The sequence below is a fragment of the Lactuca serriola genome, chromosome 2 (assembly GCF_051521515.1).
Source record: "Lactuca serriola cultivar US96UC23 chromosome 2, Lser_US96UC23_V15, whole genome shotgun sequence".
Classification (NCBI taxonomy): domain Eukaryota; kingdom Viridiplantae; phylum Streptophyta; class Magnoliopsida; order Asterales; family Asteraceae; genus Lactuca; species Lactuca serriola.
The window spans coordinates 150,854,893-150,878,345 of record NC_136409.1 but is presented as its reverse complement, the minus strand read 5'-3'; the positions used below and the strand labels follow the sequence as shown (position 1 = coordinate 150,878,345).

The 23,453-nt window shown below is 38.6% G+C and overlaps 1 protein-coding gene across 2 annotated transcripts; it reads right to left on the bottom strand.

Annotated features, from left to right (window-relative positions):
- Window positions 1–8,819: 8,819 nt before the first annotated feature.
- On the bottom strand, window positions 8,820–22,399 carry LOC145087012 (FLUCTUATING-LIGHT-ACCLIMATION protein 1, chloroplastic-like). 2 transcript variants are annotated; one of them, XM_079024904.1, is made up of 11 exons: window positions 21,821–22,399; window positions 21,549–21,678; window positions 20,636–20,706; window positions 15,370–15,534; window positions 15,135–15,248; window positions 14,959–15,051; window positions 13,968–14,853; window positions 13,762–13,841; window positions 9,451–9,626; window positions 9,148–9,357; window positions 8,820–9,051 (listed from the first exon to the last, which is right to left on the bottom strand). In XM_079024904.1, exons 1-4 carry the CDS (start codon window positions 22,175–22,177, stop codon window positions 15,418–15,420), a joined length of 675 nt encoding a protein of 224 aa, XP_078881030.1. In that variant the 5' UTR covers window positions 22,178–22,399; the 3' UTR covers window positions 8,820–9,051; window positions 9,148–9,357; window positions 9,451–9,626; window positions 13,762–13,841; window positions 13,968–14,853; window positions 14,959–15,051; window positions 15,135–15,248; window positions 15,370–15,417. The 2 variants fall into 2 exon arrangements, with proteins under 2 accessions (XP_078881030.1, XP_078881032.1); XM_079024906.1 differs by having other exon boundaries at window positions 9,451–9,623.
- Between the last annotated feature and the right edge of the window lie 1,054 nt (window positions 22,400–23,453).

The window sequence follows — 23,453 nt, the reverse complement described above, 5'->3', positions numbered from 1 at the left end:
GTTCAAATTTTAGTTTAAACAAAACGCTTCAAATCTAAAAGTTACTTCATGTAGCGTTTAACAAAACGCTACTAAGCTTTTGAAATCAATTTCCAAAATTGCCATTAAAAATATATTTATATATTTATTTATTTTAAACAATTGTCATTTTGTGTAATTACATATTTCAAAAGCTTCTAGCTACTTTTACCAAATACTTGTATATCAAATAAAAACTATAGCTTCTAGCTACCAACTATCATTTACCTGCTACCCGCTACTAGCTTTCAACTACTTTTGTCAAACATGTCCAAAGTCAAGCCTCTAGCTTTAGGAGACATGTTGAATCATAACAGTTTTTTTAGTGTGACGATGGAAATTTGGTATATAATTTATAGTTATACATACATACATACATACATACATATATATATATATATATATATATATATATATATATATATATATATATATATCACTACAAGAAACGGGGCCTATAGGGACGACAAATGTCGTCTCTATAGGTTAAAAAAGTCGTCCCAATAGGTGTCCGGGACGACATGTCGTCTCTATAGCTCTCGTCTCCATAGCCCCGTCGCAATAGATAGTTTTTGCCGTCGCTATAGATATCGTCACAATAATGTAACGCCGAAATTTTCAAAACAATTTTTTTCATTTAAAATCGTTAATCTTATTAACACCTTTCATAAAAATCTTCTTTTTGTTTAAATTACAATACATGACTCTTTCGTTCAATTAATTAATAAACCAGGATCCTCAAAACAAACGCTTCCTCTGGTGTGTACAATCGAGCCGGTGCCGTCCCGTGATCCTGAGAAAACCTGAAACATATAACACAAAACACTATAAGCACGAAACTTAGTGAGTTCCCCAAAATACCACTCTAACACATATTAGCCACTCAAGGCTATAACTCGGTTGACCCTCTGGTCAATATGTCTCAGTGGAACCCTCCAGTCCCAACTCTCTGTGGACCCTCTGGCCCTAACTCTATGGACCCAAAGGTACTAACTCTGATAACTCTGAATCATGCATATCACATATCACAATAAATCTCAACACATAAATAGCATACAAATACACTGGCACATAACACTAAGAATATCACATATAACACATATTAGCCACTCGAGGCTATAACTCTATGGGCCCTACTCTGTGGACCCTCTGGTCCTAGCTCTGTGGACCTTCCGGATCTAACTCTGATATACACACAACATAAATCACATAGAAATAATGCAGTGTCACACATCACATAGATAACATACAATAACTCTGTCACATAACTCTGTTACCACTCTAGGTAAAGTATAGTGAGAAGACTCACCTCAGATGTCTCGGTAAATCTCTGACTTGGTGGAAATACGATCTAGCCTCCGCCTAATCACATAAAGTAAATACTCTCATAAAGATAACTCTCGAGGCTAGACTCAACCCTCCCTTGGCACCTTCAAAAGGGTAAAAGACCATTTTACCCCTCTCTTGACTCAAAGGCCCCATTGTTGACCAAACCCTAATAGTCAACAAAAGTCAACGGTCAGACTTTGACCCGACTCGCCGAGTGCACTTGGGTGACTCGGTGAGTCTACGCGTGTCCACTAACCCTCTAGTCTCGCATGACACATCGAGTCTTTCCCCTGCTCAACGGGTTACACCTGACATGAATCGCGGGGCCACCCCGACTCAAGTCGTCGTGTCCCAATATGAACTCGACGAGTTCCGCCTTGAACTCCAGTCCTCTAATTCCCTCTGACTCACCGAGTCATTCCCCTAACTCGGCAAGAACTCACTGAGTGAACTATGGGGAAACCCTAACCCTACTCGTCGAGTCTGCTCTTGGTACTAGGCGAGTCTATGCCATGCTCAAGCTCAAGAGACCTCCTGAGGTCAGATCCGTCCCTCTAACTCATAGATCTGACCTTCCCAAGCATGATAATCACGTAAAGCTCCGATCTTGGTGCTCATGCAAAGGCTCAAGAACTCTATTTGAAGAAATGCCCTCTAATATGACATCCTAGTCTCATTTCTTCCATATACACACATAAGGCTCAAAGGGTTAAGGTCTCTGGACCTCTTTGTATCCAGATCCAAAGCCCTAACACAAGAAGGGACCAAATGCTCACCAAATCTAGTCTCTAAAGGGTTTAGAAAACCCTAACTCCAAAGAAAATCACCAAAACTGAAGAAGGGTCGAATCAATACCTCAAGAATGATGTCTCTGGCTCTGAACTTCACAAAATCGCACCCTCTTCAGCTCCCCCTTGCCTTGGTCACCTTCTTCATGCAAAAACACTCACACAAATATCAACAATGGCTTCCTTTGTCTCTCAAATCGATCACACACTCTGGGGTTCCTCTTTATCAACCGGTAGCCGCAATTGAAGGCCATAAGGGCCTTTAAATAGGTCTTAATCCCCGGGAATTAGGGTTTCATTAAACAGCGTGGACTCGCCGAGTCCAGCCATGAACCCAGATGAGAATCCGCGACCCTACTCGGCGAGTCTAAGCACCAACTCGCCGAGTCCCTCCACCAACTTCCTCCCGTGACCACCATCCCAATTCCCTCCTTTTGCGACAATCACAACTCAAAACAAAATATAATGATTCGCGACAGAGACAGAGACCCCAGTCTCGCCCCTGGTTCAACCACCAGGCCCCAAAAACTCAATACTAGGGCTACTCAAGTGTAACATCCCAAAAATATGGGCCAAAATTTTCATTTTTAATTAAGTGATTTGTAAAAGCGTTTGTAACAAAATATCATACAATCATAACATTTGATAAAACATGTCTCGTGGCCGTAAACCAAAACATAAAACATGATAATGTCAGAGTACAAAATCCCAGAACGACTCATGGTGCGGAAAACAAAAGAGCATGTGTGTGATGCGCCGCTACCGCGCCAGCTCCTTCCCCTTAACAGAAGAGGTACCTGAAACAACAACTGAAAATTGTAAGCACGAAGCTTAGTGAGTTCCCCCACTGTACCACATACCATATAACCACATAACATACATATATTGTCAGGCATATCCGGGTGCCCGACCTACCCCTTCGGTCCTCTCGATCGGATACTGGCTAGCATATCTGGGTGCTGGCCTCCCCTTCGGTCCTCTCGACCGGATACTGACTAGCATATCTGGGTGCTGGTCTCCCTTCGGCCTTCTCGACTGGATGCTGGGGACTATTTCACCCCCTACTACTACCACATATCACATATCACATAATCCATCTAGCATGGCTAGGCATGACCGCCCCTTCAGCCCTATCGACCAGTATTTTGGGGGCTATCTCCCCTACTGTCACTAGCACATAGTATCATATCATACTAGCACATAAGCATATCACAGATAGTAGCAACCCTAGATGAATATCACAAAGACAATCATCTAACATACAACTCCTATTGGTGGGCCGGCATTATGGTCGTAGACCCACAGCTACTGGAAGGTAACTCACCTCGAAAGTAGCTGATGAAGTCTGTTTGCTAAGTGCCTGACTGCTGAATCGGAAATCCTCCGGCTATAAATCATAAACATAGATTAGCCTCTCATACACACCCTTAGGTCAGATGACTGACCCTCCCTTGGTCCAAGGTCAACTCCTTGGTCAAGGTCAACTTCCAGTTGACTGGACTCGCCGAGTCATGGCACCGACTCGCCGAGTCCTTCTCCCACTAACCCGGTCCCACTCTACAAGTCCCTTTTTCCCACTCACTGAGTCGCCCTTAACTCACTACTCGGGACGATAGTATCGGCTCGCGATCCGACTCGCCAAGTCCAAGAACAACTCGCCGAGTCCATGCGAGCAGACCTCCCACTCACTTCCAGATCCTCATCCAAGCATCCTTCATGAGGATTTGGGTTTTTGGGACTATTGTAACATGCTAGATTGCTAATTCTACGTGCAAACACGAAGGGTTGGACTTCCATCACTTAAACCCCTCGTACTCTGTAACAGTTCATATGACTCGCCGAGTTTGAAGAACAACTTGTCGAGTACCAGGCAATCTTCATAGGACTCGCCAAGTTGTTCTTCCAACTCGCCGAGTCTAAGGCCATCTTCATAGAACTCGCCGAGTCCCTTGACCCATTTTCCATATAAGCCAAATCTGAGACATGCAACGCTTCAAGACCACAGATCTATGCTCCTAGGGCATGCTTAACACGTAAAGTTGCAAACTTTACGTGCATGCATGGCCCTATAAGCTCAAAAATGCAATTCCAAGCTCTTTAAGAGGTCATGCACACAATGGGGTCCTCAATCACTTCAACCACATCAACTTTATGCTTCTAACACGTCCATCAGGTCTAGATCTGAAGTCCTTTCAGATCATTAAGCACAAACACATGGAGTTTGGTGTTTTAGGGCTTGAAAACCACCAAATTGGGACAAAATGGGATCTAATGAACTAAAGATCAAGGTAGAAAATTTACTACCTGAATGGAAGCTTCTCCCAATGTAGATTTCGGATCTACTCCCTCTTTTGCACTCTTCAATCTCTTCTTTTCTTCTTCTAAGCTTCAATTCCCTTCACCAAGCAAGAACTCACTCACAAGCACAATATGGGGGACTAGGGACTCTCACTACAGCTCTCTGGAAGTGTTAAGGACAAGGGGCCGAGTTAATGTGCTTAAATAGGGTGACAATACTCGGGTTAGAGTTTTTGCCCAAACAGGGCCTACTCGCCGAGTCCAAGGCTCAGACCCCGCGTCTCATCCCGCTCCTACTCGGCGAGTCGGTCCTTCAACTCACTGAGTCCAAGGCAAAAATGCAAGAATTAGAATTTTAAATTACAAGAAATACATACCGGGAACCAGGTGCTACATCAAACCTAAAACTCTTCTGCATCATACACTGATCGGAGAACACTCTTTTGTCGTCTAGTGAGTACTATGGCTCCCCGCAACATCACGACAGCCTCTGACTAGTGAGTACTACGGCTCCCCGTAATACCACGACTCCCTCTCTCTGACTTGTGAGTACTACGGCTCCCCGTAGCATCACAACACCCTCTGACTGGTGAATACTATGGCTCCCCGTAGTATCACGACTCTCTCTCTGACTTGTGAGTACTACGGCTCCCCGTAGCATCACAACACCCTCTGACTAGTGAATACTACGGATCCCCGTAGTATCACGACTCTCTCTCTCTCTCTCTCTCTGACTTGTGAGTACTACGGCTCCTCGTAGCATCATAACACCCTCTGACTAGTGAATACTACGGCTCCCCGTAGCTTCAACCTATACTCTCATTCTCATCACAACGCCACACTACGTCCACTAAATCATGCTCCGTAGACTATCATAGATAGCTACACACACTTGTCCCAAATATGCATCACAGAATCTGGCGGCAACCGCTATAACAAAGTACCTACCTCTGTGGAGATTTACTTCCTTAAATAATCCCTCTTGATGTCAATACCCGAAGGGCTCCCACTGGAACCGTAGATACATGATACACCACTAGTCGTATCAAACTCAAGATTCTAAATAACTCCGAAATCGGGACATTATACACGGGTACCACGGAACATCATTACAGAACATCAGAATGTCCTGCCTCTACCACTGATCTCCTACTCCCAGCACCATACATATACAACAAAACATTTCCTCTGAACCTCATAATTAATTCTTCATTTTACCTAATGCGCAACTTCCGTGTATCCAACACTCAATTGGAATACAAGGAAAGTGTTAACGCTTCAGAACACACTGATGATCCTCCGAAACCCTTTCCTCTACTGCTCAAAATCCAAGCAAGAATACACATACCGGCCCGGGAGTTGGCTGTTCGATAATCTTCTATCCTCCCCAAAAAGGGCATATACAATGCATAATTCGACCCAGAAGTTCTCAACTGCTCATACCACCATTACGAGCCTTCCACTTGAAACGACCCTGGCCACCACCAGATTCCTGACCATTGGCCACCTGCCGTGGAGACACCCATCCCTTTCTCAGACATATACACATGCATTACCTCGCTCTACACCTTCCCTTGATCACCAATGACCCTGGTCTCATGAATTCGAGTCGCAGGTTTTCTGCATCCAACCCCTAACCGCTCTTGCACGAATCTCTGGTTCCCTCAATAAAATACCCGATTCTCCCCCACTTAGGGTTCAGACCATCACCAATTGATGCATCAACAATCTACCCTACAGACGAGTTACACCAGAAACATCGCACCTACGCTTGGAAGTTGCCACACAACGCCCAATGATCTCCCCACGCGGAGATCAAGAACCCTCAATTACCCTAAATCTCCGAAGAAATCCTCAGGAACTCCTCATTACGACTGCCTCTAGCCATTCGAAGTCTCATACCATCCCAATACCGAACATCTCAACTGTCCAGTACTATCAGTGACTCTTCGACTGAAACAATAAATCATCATACTCCCCATCCTTGACTTCTCAACCCCCGTTCCAACACATGAGTCATCACAAGAATAGGGACTCCACTACCATAATCAATACTCATCATAGACAGAAGAGCCACCGCTTTGATATACTCGACTGGATCACCCGCTGATACTGCTACCACACGCCTTACTATACTCAATTAGAGTGTAATGTGGTCCTTCACCATCTCAGTCCCCCCTGACTACCTGCTCATGGTAGATCATTTCCTCGTGGCAAACATGCTGCCTGATACTCTAGTGGAAAAATCGTCATCAATGTCAACCCGCATGGTTTACTCCTAAACCCAAAACTGGAATCTCATGCCTCTCCTACTTCCCACAGGAAACACAAATAGCACCCATCAGGTCACAGAAGGTAACATCTCTTCCATCGGCTGATTGCTCACTCAGACCGCAATCCCCCATAAATGCCTTCTCTGCTAATATATACATATGACTTAAGATGACATTCCTATGGTTTGACGTCAGTATCACTTGAGCCATAACGTGGCTTGATGAAACCATGACGGACATTTTAGAACATTGATTCTACAACAATTTTTATTAAACTTTTTATAATTTTTTCTACCTTGTTTGTTATATTATATTTAAGCACGCATATTATTTAGGAAAAAATATATTTAACAATAACATCAAATAAAATCAATATACTACAATTCATCAATCTACGCAATCAAAGCTTTCATCCTTGGCCGCTCCTTCAACTGATTTCATTCATTCATAAACTCGCGATTAAATTGAAACAAAATAATTAGTCAGAAATTAATAAAAAATTGAAGGATAAATATAATTAGTTGTAAAATAGAACATTATTGAGTAAAGAGGGTTATTTGTGCAAAACCCAAAACTTAAAAGCCATCTAGTAAAATAAAAGGGATTGATATGTTTTAACTCAAAAAACTATATTCTTCGATGGTATAAAACAATTTACAAGCTTAATTTCAAATAGTCGACCTCACAAAAAGTCTCTCATTGATCGGCTACGTCCACACACACACACACACACACACACAGAGAGAGAGAGAGAGAGAGAGAGAGAGAGAGAGAGAGAGAGAGAGAGAGAGAGAGAGAGAGAGAGAGAGAGAGAGAGAGAGAGAGAGAGAGAGAGAGAGAGAGAGAGAGAGAGATGATATATATACTAGATAGTTGACCTAAAATATTGTCAATGAAACCAAGTCCAACAAAAACACAACGAATATAGCCCAAGGCACATTTTAATGTCAGATACAGAAACTAGCCTACAAAAAATTCTTCCTGAGGCGTTTTTTCAATTGCTATAGGGTCAAAGGTGAATCATTCTCCAAGTAATTGTTTAAGGTTATTAATGAGGGGATAATTCCATACTATGTATAACTAATATGAGGTACTTATTGTTGATACCATGTTAGATATGATACCTTCGACGAGCTTTTCAACACTTTTCAATGTTTTGAACTTGTAGCTTTTAAAAGCTCGAATTAATGAAAAAACCCCGTTCCAAGGTACAAATTTTAAGGTTATAGTTTTAACAAAATTATCTAAAAGCTATGTCAAGTAGCTTTTAGGAACTTTTAACTTTTTGAAGTCTTTGACTTTTAACTTTTTTTAATTTTGTTAAAATTGGGTAGAAAAAAGGATCATATTGGTAATCAAAATATGGATTTTTGATAAATCATGTATGTTCAAATTTTCATGATTAATATTTCGACCCTAATTGTTTGGGTTTCATGAAATTTAATCTAGGATAATCTGTCTAAGCACTTACAATTCATGGACAGAAAGAGAACAAGTTTCACTACTAGAAACATGGGTTTTAGAGACGGAAGTATCCGTTGCTAATGTTGTTTGCGATGGATCAGCGACGGACTCACTCCATAGGTAATTAATAGGTGGGTAATTTCTCAGCGAGGGTTTTAGCGACGGAGAGGTTTTTCCTTGCGACAAATGTAGCGATAGAATATCCGTCGCTAAATGTCACTCAACACATTTACTCAGGGCATTAGTGACAAAATTTGATAAAATCATTCCGTCACTTTTCTGTCGCAAATTTCAATGATCAGTTTTTTCCGTAGCAAATCCCTTGCAAAATTTATATACTGATTTCTTTTTTTTTTTGTCACTAATCTGTCGCAAACTTTAGACATGGTTTTTTCCATAGCTAATCCCTTGCAAAATTTATACATTAATTTTTTTTTGTTCCGTCGCTGATCCATCGCAAACTTTAGACATGATATTTTTTCCGTAGCTAATCCCTCGCAAAATTGATGCATTAAAATACTTTTTTTATTCTCACCAATCCGTCGCGAACTTGTAATATCATTTTTTTTATTATGATTCTAAAAGAACAAAATACTACAATCATCAAATTTTTATACTTAAAAACATCAAATAACAATACAACCAAACATTACAATACCAAAACTATCAAAGTTTACCAAAGTATCATTCAAAAAACATCCAAAACCAAAACTATCCATATAACATCAAACTCCCAAAGGTTTAACTTCAAAATAACATTTTAGCACCAAGAAATCCAAAGTATGCATCGGGAAATGAGTTTTCACAAAACACAATTTCAAAATAACATTTTAGCTGCTCTCTTCATTTCATGTCCATCCAATCATCTTCGGTTCACATTCCTATAAAACATTATTCAAAACAATCAAAAGTATCAAATACAAAAGGTTAACAAGTCATTCAAAAACATCAAATACTAATGGTTAACATCATATTACCTCTAATTTTCAATTTCTCATCATATTTTACAAGGCTGCATACATCTTCTCCATTGCTTCACATTTTGCATCAATTTGTTGTTATTTGGCATCTATTGCTGCAGCTTTGGCATCCATTTCCTCATGCATTTGTTGATGCTTAGCTTCCATTTCTGCAGCTTTAGCATCCATTTCCCCACGCATCTCGTTTCGTACACGTTCATAGACAACCTAAAGTACGATGATAGGAAACTCTGTAAGTACAATGCCATGATAGGAAACTTTGTAAGTACAATGATATTATAGGAAATTTTTATAAAGTACCTCTTGGGATGTTATTGTACTAGATGTTCCTTCCAAAAAGCTCGCACAGATCCAAATCCATATATTCTTCCTTTCTTGACTCCTCCGGAAACATCACACCATGTTTCATTATCCAAGAGGGGGTGGCAACTAGTATCATCACCAAACTTAGCCACCATAGCACTTTCATAAGCCTCCTATTATAGTAAAAAAATATGAAACAACAGAAACATCCAGAAATCCTTTGACGGATGCATGATATGTTGTGCTAAGATGCCCATGATCTAACCTTTTATATCACTACTTGTTGACATAATGACTAGCTACAACCAAATATATAACTACTATTTAGAAATTAGATAATGCAATCATATCCACATTACTAAAAGCATCCTTGGAAACTACAATTATACTATATGAAATACTTATTTTTATTATAACTATGCAATCATATTCCAAAAACTATAGCGACTAAAAATGTAATTTTGGAAAATTAAAACTACAGGGACAAAAATTGTAATTCCTGCAAACTAAAAGCTTCAGGGACCAAAAAGATAATTCTAGAAAACTAGAACTATAGGGACCAAAAGTGTCTTGCTTATTTCCCTCTTTCATAGTGACCAAAATTGTAATTCCAGAAATTTAAAACTTCAGGGACCAGAAATTTAACTTTCGCAAATTAAAAACTATAGGGACTAAAAATGTAATTTTGTAAAAATAAACTGCAAGGACCAGAAATGTAATTCCTGCAAACTAAAAACTTTAGGGACCAAAAATATAATTCTGGAAAACTAAAACTATAGGAACCAAAAGTGTCTTTTGCTTATTTCCCACTTTCATAGTGACCAAAAATGTAATTCCTGAAATTTAAAGCTACAGGGACTAAAAATATAATTCCGGAATATTAAAACTACAGGGACCTAAAGTTTCATTTGCATATCTTTTGTTATCTAATGTAATACCATACAATCTTTTCAAGAAAAATAACTTTTTATATATTTTAATTTCTTGTACCTAATTTTTTTTAGTTAATGTTGTTATACAGATGTTATATCAAGTTGTATGATTTTCCTCCGACATCATCAACTGAAGAAAATGTTGAGCTGGCAAAAATGCCTGCTTCACAAAAGAAGAAACTGAGGCAAAAACAGAGGAAGGTTAAAGCAAGGGCAAAAAAGGTATATTTTATTTTTATTCAACAAAAAGATGAAAACAACAAAGCCTTGTCCTCAAAGAAGATTCCAGAAGCTTCTACAGATGGAGGTGTAGCAAAAGACCAAAATGCCCCTAATGTTACTAAAGTAAAAACCCAAAAAATGACAACAAAGATTAAGAATCATTTGGTGAATCGGACTCAAGCTCAGAATCAGAATCATTTGGCAGGTCTTTGAAAAGTCCAAAAAAGATTAAAACCATGAAGAAAAATGTGCACCTGGAACAATATTTGGGTACACCTGGAACAATATTTGGGGATAACAGTGATGATAGTTCTGCTGAAACTCAGATTCCAGCACACGAACTCCATCAAGAAATCCATCATCATCAGGGGAAAGTGATTCCAACATTGACTCCAGAAGATATGGTGATTGGATTTATTTATTTTCTTCACTAATTTTAGTTTATGCCACATAAAAAAGCATTGATTTTTATTTCTTTTTATAATCATGTATTTTGAATTTGTATTAGAAGTGAAAAGAAATGAAGGTGGTGGAAACAACATGAACTCACAGTAAGTTTGGTGATATACAGTTTCCCATTTCTTGTTTAAGGGTAAAATGGTCATTTGAACTTGTATAATATGATAGGAGCGGGTTGAAGAACATATCAATGGCTGAGCTTTTGAAAAGTTCAAGTAGATACAAGAAAGCCAGAGTCACTGCTGCATCACAGTCACAGGTCAATGATACAGAAAGCGAGCCTGTTGACTTTGTTCCAGAAAGTCAACCCGTGGCTAAGAGATAAGTTTAGGGGCATATCTTTGGGTTTGCAATACTTTTTGCACTTTAAAAATGACAAGTTATGAGGTGGAGGATCCTACTGTTCCTAAAACTTACTTGTGATTCTCCAGCTAAGAAACCTTTTTTTTCCCCAAAATTAAAAAGTTCTTTATATGTTATTAAAAGAATTAAAAATAGAAATATAAACAGTGACATTAATGTTGCAACATGAATGACAATGGTATCATATAACATTTTATATTTATAATAATTTGAACTGAAATTTGCACAAAAGACTTTGGTCAAAAGTATAATACTTAAAGTATTAAAAGTATAATAGGTACTATGAGCAAAGCTTATTCATTGTGAATGATAAAACATTTGTATAGCCTATCTCATCACCATTCTAATTGACATTTGCATTGGTTTTAGGACAGGGCTATATATCCCAAACACTCCCCTGTCTTCTCATTTTCAAAGGGTATTTAAGATATTTGACAAATTGTCAAACTCAAACACTTTCCCTGTATGTTAACACAATATTAATAGGTTGGTTGGTAAAACCTCATATGAAAAGGTAGTCGAAAGACATCACTTATTGACAGAGGGTAAATTGGTCATTTATTGTATTCAAACAATTCATTCAGTCCAAAAAAGAAACAAAACATTTTAAGCTAACTTTTATAGAATCCCAAATTGGTCATTTATCACTTATGTTATGTTACTATTTGAATCCTGTATCTTCTCTCTCATCAAGCACCTGCTTGCTGAACACATAATATATCTACTTATGTTATTGTTATCTTGAATTGGACAGATAATAATTGGTCTGGAATCTACCTCAGTCCTTCATTTTGAACACTAGGACTTTGACCTGACCTAAGAAGGTTTTTTTGGGCTTGGTTGATGTGCACCTATAGATATAATCCAATCATTGTAATCTATCTCTGAATGTGTTCTTTTGTGCTGAAAGGTACGCTGAAAGGTAAATTGGTCATTTATTTTACATGGAGATTCGAAATGCTCTTATTTTGCTTATAAAAGTCTCAAATGTTACTAGAAAAAGTGGGATCAACCTTGAGAAAAAGGTAAATGCTAGTCAACCTTGAGATTATTTAATACCCTACATACTTATAAAAAAGCTAGGTAGCTAAACTATTTCATTATATGTATTTCAAGTAGCTAAGAACAAAAAAAAAATCTATGATTTAATAAAATTGTTAACAAAAAAATGTAAGATCACATACCATGAAATCTTGAAATAGAATTATAATATTAAAAAAATACTTCTACCTACTTTTGTAAAGTAAAAATTAATAAATTAAAGTTTTGAAATTTTTTAAAAACACAAGTGGAAGTGGTATTATTAAAGAATATATATACAAATAAAACTAATTCATAATTGTGAATTTATTTATAACATATCATATTCCATTCCTTTGTTGCAAACAAAACACTATCTTGGAATTGAAATGAAGCTAATTAATTATGTGAAAATGGTTTTTCAGATTTTTGGGATTCAAGAAGACAATTCTATTGGATAAGAGACTTTTGGTGGATTTAATAGACAAATACACAAATGGAATTTTAAATTGGGATGAATTTTCCATTTCCGTAAAACAAGTTCATCAAGAAAGAATGGGAAATCCCACAAAAAGATTGGTTATTTCAGATAAACCCAAAGAAGAAGATTACTTTTATGCCAATCCAGAAGAGTGTTTGCAAACATCAGAATCAGATGATGAACCTGTGAGCATCCTATAACAAGTCTTTCGGGGGGTATTTTGGTAATTTTCTATGAAGTAGAAGAAGATTATGATTCTGTGCCCTTGAGAGGATCTGTGAAAATGTGTGGATGCAAGGGCATAAGATGAAACATGGTTTGATGAGAGATAGATGCATGAAGATGAGAGTGTTGGCTTCAAAATCTGTATATGCTGATGCTGCTCCTGTGACAAGTACCACTGGCCTTAACATGGCTCCAAGTGAAGCAGCAACTGGCAGTAGAGGTCAGCATCATGATTCAATACCACATCAACTTCAAGACCTCATAAGGGAATAGGACTTATCAGAGAGACCACATCAACTTCAAGACCTCAAAAGGGAATAGGACTTATCGAAGAGACCACCTCCTAAATATGAAAGAGAATTGGGGAAAACCTAAAGGTTTTGGCTACTGGTGTTCCTGAATCCTTAAATTCTCATAAATTGGATGACAAACTATGATGAATCAAGCCCTAAATCAAGTTCTAATTCTAACTTTCAAGGTGATTCATGTATATAATGCGGAGAGATAAGAGGGACATCGATTGAAAAAGAAAAAATGAGAAATTAAACCCTAACAAAGTATATTGTGCAATTGAACTAAAACTAACCTAAGAGGGATGAGATTTACCTGAATCGGAAAGTTAACGAAGAATACTTTCAGCTTTAAAAATGTGGAGGTTGCCGGAATCCGGTGAGTAGTGCTGTCATCTGTTCAAACAGAGATTGTGAGATGGAATTGGGTTAACAGATTGAAGGGAACTTCTATGTCGTCATTTGTTCAAAAATCATGTCCAGAGTCCAGAGTGATAAAGCTGGAGGGAAGGAAACGCGTACCAGAATTTTCAATGCATTTCGTGAAGATGGAATTGGGTTGTGCCAATTTCAGCTAGAGATTGGCGATAGAAAAACAAAACGCACGTACCCAAAATATAGTTTCCGTCGACGTTCTCTCGCTAAACGCGTACCAGCTGGCGCAATTTTTTTTATCCGTCGTTGAACCCTAGCTAAGGCCCTTCATTTTTCGACTGATTAGCGAGGGATAGTGGTGCATCGATAAATACTTGCGAGATCAGTAGCTGATCCCTCGGTAAATCCTCACTAATATTCCACATGTTAAATAAATAAAATAACTATCAAAAACATATCAAAAACATGGTAGATCTGTCGTAATTCCCTAGCTATAAGTCTAAATTTTGCTAGAAAACAAATCCGTAGCAAAATCCGTAGCTGAAACTCAAGTTTCTAGTAGTGTTTATAGAGTATGTGGTGTGTTCAAAGAGAGCCAAAATATGGAGTATGTCTTCTATTTATTCTCACAAAGTGGATAAGGTTGATAAAATACAACTTTTTGGAAGTTGTCAATGTCGGAGTCACGACTGCTTTCAAAAAAAAAAAAATTAAAAAGTCACCAAACCCCGCAAACCATCATATCAGTAGATCTCAAGTCTGGATCAGCAGTTTGCACCAACTAAATACTAGCACCCAACAAAGTAGCACCAACTAAATACTAGCACCTAACAAAGTAGTAGATTCGTAGGTCAGTGGATCAGCAGTTAGAAATAGGGGGGCCAATTGAGAATAAATATAAATTACTTAACTCTCCTTAACTTCAATAAAATGTATGTCTAACTATGATTTCAAAACAAACATATCCAAATATTAACAGTCCAAAATGTAGAGGTGCTTCGAATCCCACATGTTTCAACCTTAGGGTGACATCCTGTTAAAAATAAAAATGAAAATATTCATGATCATACGTTCGAGCATACAGTTACCATCACCTATAAAACATGTACAAATTGTTGAAATCATCAAAACAAGTTACCTAAAGAGGGTGCAAAAGTGGATAATTTTCAAGAAACTTTTGTTCCATAAAAGTATCGTTTTCATTTTGTGGGGTCAAAAACACGGCCACTGCCTGTAGATTTACCAAATAGTTAGCACATCCAACGGTAAAAAAAATTCTGATTTTTTGGCTAAAAAAATATGCATAGGTCCCACCTCAACACTATTCAAAGGGATAGTCGCCAGTTTTTGCAATGCTTCCTTTAATTCTGCACTGCTATTTATGGGAGGCAGTTTATGTCCGCCTTTAGCAGCCACAATGATTGTAATCTATCCGGTTAATGAGAACATGACTTAATATGGTAAGCTATATTGTAGTGTTTCTGATTGACTTAATGCAGAAAGAACAACTTGACCGAGAAAGTTAAAGAAAGAAGCCAAAAATACTGACCACAATATACTCTTTATGGAAGTCTTTATCTCTTTGAGTTTTTGTATGTCACATTTTGATGTTGTTGACATTGACTAGGGTATCCACATGAAATTTACCCCTTTCTTCAATGGAAAGTTGATCAAATAGGTTCTCAACTTCCTCTACACTCCTCCCATTATGCACCTAGCAAATTAAGACCAAAATCCAAACATTCAATGTTCCAAAAATGTAATAAATATTAACAATGCACTTCGTGTTACATAATTGGTTTACAATATAGTATTGCTACATGGAAACTAAGGTGCTGTTTCTTTATTACTTAATGTACTTAATAGGGATATGATTTCACTTGTAAGAATAAAAAGGCCATTTAATCTCGGTTGATTCGGTATAAAAAAAAACGACGTTATGTATACAAAAACTTGAGCACTTAATTATATCATTGGCGTTCAACCACTTTACCCATGAACTTTATTGGGGAAAATACAACCCGTTAATCAGGTGAACTTTGTATGAGTGTTTCTTTTTTTACTTAATCTAGAAAGAACAAGTAAAAAGAAAAATCTAAGCGAATATATTAGTCTATATTTATTTATGTAAATTATATTGTGATGTATATCAATTCCTATATTGTAGGGATATTCTTGTACTATTTATACCCTTATGACTAATGAGAAGAGCATCGGTTAATGCCAATTATCATGGTATCAGAGCCTCAATAAACCCTACTTAATTGTTTTCTTTTTCTCCCGGCGGCTCCTTAATCAATCGATCCCTTCTCTTCCCCCTTCATCTCTCAATCATCGATCATGCCTCCTGCAACCACCGACGAAGTCACAAAACCTGTCTTCCACCCGGCTTTCACAGTCAATAACATCAAGAACTCTATCCCCCTCACCCTCGATCGCAATGATGATCGGTATTCTTCATGGGTTGAATTGTTCCAGATCCATGCCCGTGCTTTCAATGTCCTTGATCACATAGACAAAACCCACCCCAAAGCCACTGATATCGATTCTGCTACTTGGGATCAACTGGATGCAATTGTAAAACAGTGGATCTACAGCACTATTTCGCAGGAGCTCATTCACGCGATTATGAAACCCGGTGCTACTGCCTTCCAACTTTGGAGCCGACTCAAAGAAATCTTCCAAGATAATGCTGCCACTCGAGCCGTATACCTCGAGGAACTCTTCAATTCCACCCGACTTGAGGCCTTCTCTAGCGTCACAGAATATTGTGACCGCCTCAAAGCCCTATCGGACCAACTCACCAATGTTGGTAACCCGATTAGTGACACCAAGATGGTTTTGCAACTTGTTTAAGGTCTTCCCCGTGGTGAGTATGACACAGTCGCTACACTTATCCAACAAACCAACCCTCTCCCCTCTTTTAACAAAGCTAGCTCTCAACTCATCATTGAAGAAACTTGAAGGGCTAAACAAGATAAACCTGCTCTCCAAGCTCTCACCACACAGCGAAGTAACTCCCCTGCCCTCTCCCCTTATTCGAATCCAACTCATGACTCTTCTAATGGTGGTCGTGGTAATTCACGTGGCGGATACAACAATCGAGGTGGTCGCTCTTCAGGTCGGGGCTATAACAATCGAGGACGGGGCCGCAGACGTGGTTGTGGGTACCATAACAACGTCTACTATGTCACCTCTCCTTGGTATCAAACATCTCAGTGGACTCCGCCACCTTCACCCTTTCCCACTGCTGCTCCGCAACAGCCCGGTTTACTTGGACCAAGACCCACTTATAGACAACAACCAAGCTCCCCATTCCCCACCCAACAAGCCCACTACACTGCCGATTCATCCCCTATGCACGGATCCCCTATGACACCCACCGAGCTTGAATCTGCCTTCCACACCATGCAACTCCAGCAGCCACGTGACAACACATGGTACATGGATACGGGCTCCACTTCTCATCTCACCAACGACACAGGTAAATTCTCCAACTTTGTTCGTTTACGTAAACCATTGTTTATTCTTGTTGGTAACGGTCATCAAATTCCAATTTGGTCATGGCAATATTCACATACCCAACACTCACCCTTCCCTTAAACTAAACCACGTATACCATGTCCCTCAAATCATTAAGAACCTTGTGTCAGTACATAAATTCATCATAGACAATTGGTTTCTGTCACCTTTGACCGGTTTGGTTTTTCTGTGAAGGAACTCAACACGGGGAAGCATATCGTGAGATGTAATAGTTTTGGAAAGCTCTATCCCTTCACACAATCAGCACCTGTCAAGCATCAGCCCATGGTCTTTCATACTGTGTCACCCACTATGTGGCACGATCTTCTTGGTCACCCAAATAATCAAGTCCTTCAGATTTTATCTAGTCGTTTTTCTATTCCTAGTTTTAAGAACAATTTATTTTGTAATGCTTGTAGTTTGGGAAAACATTGCTGATTGTCTTTAATCTATCAAATTCGGTTACTTATTCTCCTTTTGATATTATACATGCGGATCTTTGGACTTCACCGGTCAAAAGCAAACTTGGTCATAATTATTATTTAGTTCTACTTGATGACTATTCCCACTTTGTATGGACATTTCCTTTAAAAACCAAGTCTCAAGTCTACTTCATCTTCTCTCAATTCTATACCTACATACACACTCAATTTAACCAAAAAATAAAAACATTCCAATGTGATAATGGACACGAATTTGATAATCAAGCCTTTCGTTCTCATTGTGCGAATCACGATATGCACATCCGGTTTTCTTGCCCTTACACATCTTCACAAAACGGAAAAGCTGAAAGAATAATCCGCACCATCAACAACATGCTCCACACTCACCTTCTTCGAGCATCCTTACCCCCATCTTTTTGGCATTATGCTCTTGCCACTTCAACATACCTCCTCAACATTTTACCCTCTACAACCATCAAAAACTACACTCCCACTGACATCCTATATTCCCGATAGCCTACTTATGATCACCTAAGGGTCTTCGGATGCCTTTGCTATCCTAATCTCTCCTTTAAAGCCAAGCACAAACTGAGCCCACGCTCCACACCTTGCGTTTTTCTTGGATACCCAGAACACCATCACGGCTACATTTGTCTTCCCCTCAACTCATCACAACCTATAATCTCAAGACATGTCACCTTTCAAGAAAATATTTTCCCTTTTCAAAATCTTTCCAAATACAAGACTGAACATTACGATGTATTCGATGACACTACCACCTCCCCGTATCTTACTTATTATCAACAACAAACAGCCTCTACACCCACTGCCACTCGCATGCCTACACAAACACCCACCGAGCCACATAACCCATCTACGTCCTCTACCACAACCCACATCTCTTCACCACATTCCTCACCTTCTACTCCTACACAAAATAACAGCCCCATACAGCCCATACAACTCCAACCAATACCCACTCCTACACCATCTCCACCTCAACCTATACCTAATCCCCCATCCCCACCACCACTTCCACTAAATCAACCGAATCACCCCATGCAAACACGATCCAGGAGTGGTATTGTCAAACGAAAATTACAATTTAATCTACTTACTAAACCATTATCTCCCTTACCTAAGAATATTGCTAATGCTATGAATGATCAAAATTGGAAAGATGCTATGCTAACAGAATTTCATGCTTTACTTAAACAGCAAACTTGGGAATTAGTACCCCGCCCACATAATGCTAATATTAGCAGGTGTCATTGGTTTTTCCACCATAAATTCAGATCAGATGGTTCATTGGAAAGATACAAGGCAAGACTTGTTGTTAATGGCAAGTCTCAAGAAATTGGGGTTGATTGTGATGAAATATTCAGCCCGGTTGTTAAACCGGCTACTACACGAACAGTTTTGAGCATTGCTATCAGTCGTAAGTGGGAGATTCAGCAACTTGATGTCAAAAACGCGTTCCTTCATGGTGACCTACAAGAAACAATGTTTATGCACCAACCTCCAGGTTTTAGTGATCCATCCTACCCTGGGTACGTTTGTAAATTACGCAAGTCTTTATACGGGCTCAAACAAGCACCGCATGCTTGGTACCAACGCTTTGCTTCACACCTTCGTATGGGTTTTCAATGCAGCAAAAGTGATACTTCTCTCTTTACTTTCTCACGGGGCACAGATATCGCATACTTACTTCTCTACGTCGATGATATTGTTCTCACCTCCTCGACAAGCAAGCTTCAATTGGAAATTATTGTTGCTCTTAAAAATGAGTTTGCCATGACCGATCTTGGTCCTCTTACATACTTTCTTGGCATCAAAGTCAAGCGCACTTCTGACTACATGTTCTTAAGTCAGCAATCGTATACCGATACCATCATTAAACGTGCCAACATGGAGAACTGCAAACCTGCTGCAACGCCCGTGGATACACATTCTAAATTAAGTGCTAATATCGGGGATCCTGTTGTTGACCCTTCACTTTATTGAAGCCTAGCTGGTGCACTTCAATACCTCACATTCACACGTCCCGACATATCGTATGTGGTGCAACAGATATGTCTATTTATGCATGCTCCACAGGTGCCCCATTTTTATGCTCTCAAACGTATCATCCGCTATCTACAAGGCACTAAGACACTTGGACTTCATCTTTATCCATCTACCTCGGATCAGCTTGTCTCCTACACTGATGCTGATTGGGTTGGTTGCCCTGACACACGAAGATCCACTTCTGGATATTGCGTTTTCCTTGGCAATAACCTCATCTCATGGTCTACTAAACGCCAACCCACTCTTTCTAGATCTAGTGCTGAGGCAGAATATAGAGGGGTCACTAATGTGGTGGCTGAAACTTGCTGGCTGCGAAATCTTCTTCTAGAACTCCGTGTTCCTCTCAAACGAGCCACCCTAGTCTACTGTGATAACGTGTCTTCTGTTTATCTTGCCAGCAACCATGTGCAACATCATCGCACTAAACATATTGAAATGGATATTCACTTTGTACGAGAAAAGGTAGCCCTTGGCCACATTCGCGTCTTGCATATTCCCTCTGCCTACCAATACGCTGACATCTTCACCAAAGGACTACCAAGACAACTCTTCCTTGACTTTTGTTCCGGTCTAAGCGTCCGTGAACCTCCCGATCAGACTGAGGGGGACTCTAAGCGAATATATTAGTCTATATTTATTTATGTAAATTATATTGTGATGTATAACAATTCCTATATTGTAGGGATATTCTTGTACTATTTATACCCTTACGACTAATGAGAAGAGCATCGGTTAATGCCAATTATCAAAAAAGATTGAGAAATGAGGCAGTGAAGTCCATACAGGTGAAGTTGATGCAGAGGAATAACCAGAGATGCAATATTCAGGATGCTGAAGTAGAGCTAGTGTTGTCTCTGCAACCAAAACCAAATCATTTTAAAATCACTAACAAAAATTATATAACTATTAAAGAGTCAAGATTAATAGAAGTTTTTCCTGATTTAGAAATGACTTGGTTGGGTACGAGTTCAACACATTTATTAAATATGTTGAAAATCTCAATCCAAACTAATCCTTTTAAATAAATGGGTTGAGATTTCTAGCCTAACTAACCTAACCTAACCTGCAAGATAAATGAGTTGACATTGGGCTGACCTATCTATTTTTTCCCAAACCAACCTATATATTAAATGCATTGGTTGAACCTGTGTTGACCCATTTAAATTTTAAAATGTAATAGTACTAAAAATGATTACACCTACTTAAATAAGTCATAAACAACCCCAAAAAAAATTTCAAAGTTTGAAGAGTATACAATTACATATACAAATAAATTGTTCAAATAAAATTGGAAATGTTTAATTTCTTAGTAACTCTACTTCTGCTTTCCCCAACTCCACTTTAATTTTGGGCACGACTTTCATCTTAAGAAAAAAAAATACAATCACAAATAAAGATAGATTGTTCGTGATTGAGGAGTGTATGAAACATGCTAGGTTGAGAAAATAGAATTATATTTGCTTTTTGGGAAATTAATTAAACTAACAATTATGACCAAGGTTGTTAACAAAAATGACCAAGTTTTTATATTTTGAAAAAATGACTGCTTTGTCCTAAGTTAACTGATATAATTCAATTTAGTAAAAATCTCAACCCAACACGATAATTTTTGTAGGCTCTAATGATAAATAATGAGTGATATTTGTGATGCTTCTTAAATCCAAATTGTATATATCATGTAAACATCATTCTTTACCTTGTAATATGTAGCTCAAATCCTCACGATCGTATGTATTATATATCTGAAAAACCAGATTGTGATCCTTTATCTGTGCAATCCGATTGAGATCCGTTTGCAGTGCTTTACCCGTATCCGACAATCCAACCTGAAAAAATTACAATGGATAACACTATAACAGTTACTCATTACAGAATCAGCAATAAAGATGGATCAAATTTGAAACTTGAATTGAGGTTATATATGGCGTAGATATGATCAGCAATTGTTGAAAGAGCATAATATAATACCTGAAGCTTAAGAACACTTATTTTATTGTTAATAGTCAGAAATCGGTAAGCCAGCACTGCAAATATCATCATGATCGCGCAAAAACCTAAGTCATGTCCAACCGCTGCCCTAACTCCAAACGCTGGCCCAACTCCACCGGAAGCAGCCAAAGCAACGCAGCCATGGTGATGATCGTAAAGCAACAACAAACCCAACAAAACTCCAGTTGTGACCGGTTTTTGTAAGGCCTTCACGACATTTTTTATTGATCTCCAAATCACTTCATTTACACCACTCGCTTTCAAATCGTTAACCTCCCGAATACTGTTTCCACCAATGCCGTTTTCCCTTTGGGCTTGGGGATAATAAAGAAGCATTTAGTTCTTATTTTGGGGTAATGTCTGATCATCTTGTAAGGAGTGTAGTTTGATTTGAAAGCATTATTGTCGCCAGATGAGAATTTGATTAGGGGAGAGCGAAGTGGGGGGAAATGGAAGGTCTGTTGGAGCAAAGGGTTGAGATTGAAAGTGGATTCTAGCAGGAATGGTGTGTTCGCCTTGAGGGGATGACTGACGCTGCAAATGAGTAGGAATGTAGGATGCGATACTGGGGAATTTGGTGGTAAGCGGTGTAGGGATAACTTAATTAAACGAAAATTGGGGAGGGCCGAGGGCCCAAAGATTGGTTGTGATTGACAAGTGTTTTTTTTTTTTTTTTTTTTTTTTTTTTTTTTTTTTCAAACACAAATCAACAACAATTTTTTTATTCACAAACCATCTACTATTCTACTTTAAATAATAAAAAGACGGGTTATTTAACAATAAATTGCAAACAAATATTTATATATGGTATGTATATTGATTGGTAAACTTATAATGAGTGTGTTGGGCACAAAACTTTTGGGAGTGTTTGAAAGTCAAACAAATATACTTGAAAAAAGATGCCATGTGTATAATAGATTGTTTAATAGAGTGACAAGTGACAAATTTAAGTTTTGTTTACTAAAAGCTGTAGATTTTATTTTATATAAGTATTTTTTATAAAAATTATCAAAAAACATGGTAAGTTAGACATTTTCGTTCCCTAATTACTTTTAAAAGGTTTTTTAGTTAACTGATTTATAAAGTTCTCCGCCTAATTTGTTATAACTAAACACATGTAATCACAACAAGAAAAACGAGTATTAGGGAACGACGACATCAACGAGACATGCCTGGTGTCGCCACTAAAACCTCATTTCGTCGTTAAAGATATCCACCGGTGATCCGACAAACACACGCTACTTTCAATCTTGGCGCTACATTTGCAACATGATCCGACGGGTAGGATCCACTCTCGTGGATGTAATAGCGACGACACCTTTTGTGACGTCGGCGTCGCTGCTATTGCTTTCGATTTGCGTGACCCATGTGACAAGCGATCTTGGCCCTACGATATCAACTTGATCCGAAAGCCAAAAATCACAAGAAAATTGTGTGTTCGTTTCCCTCCAACATGTTGGTCTGGGGTCGCTGGTAAAGGTGCCGCCGCAAGAAATTGATCCCCTTTTGCTCGATTTCGTCCTGAATCAGCTATTCCAGGCAATCGTTTTCTCTCTCGAATTCTTCGACGGCGACATTATATCTCTGGTGTGTTACGACGTTTTTCACTTCA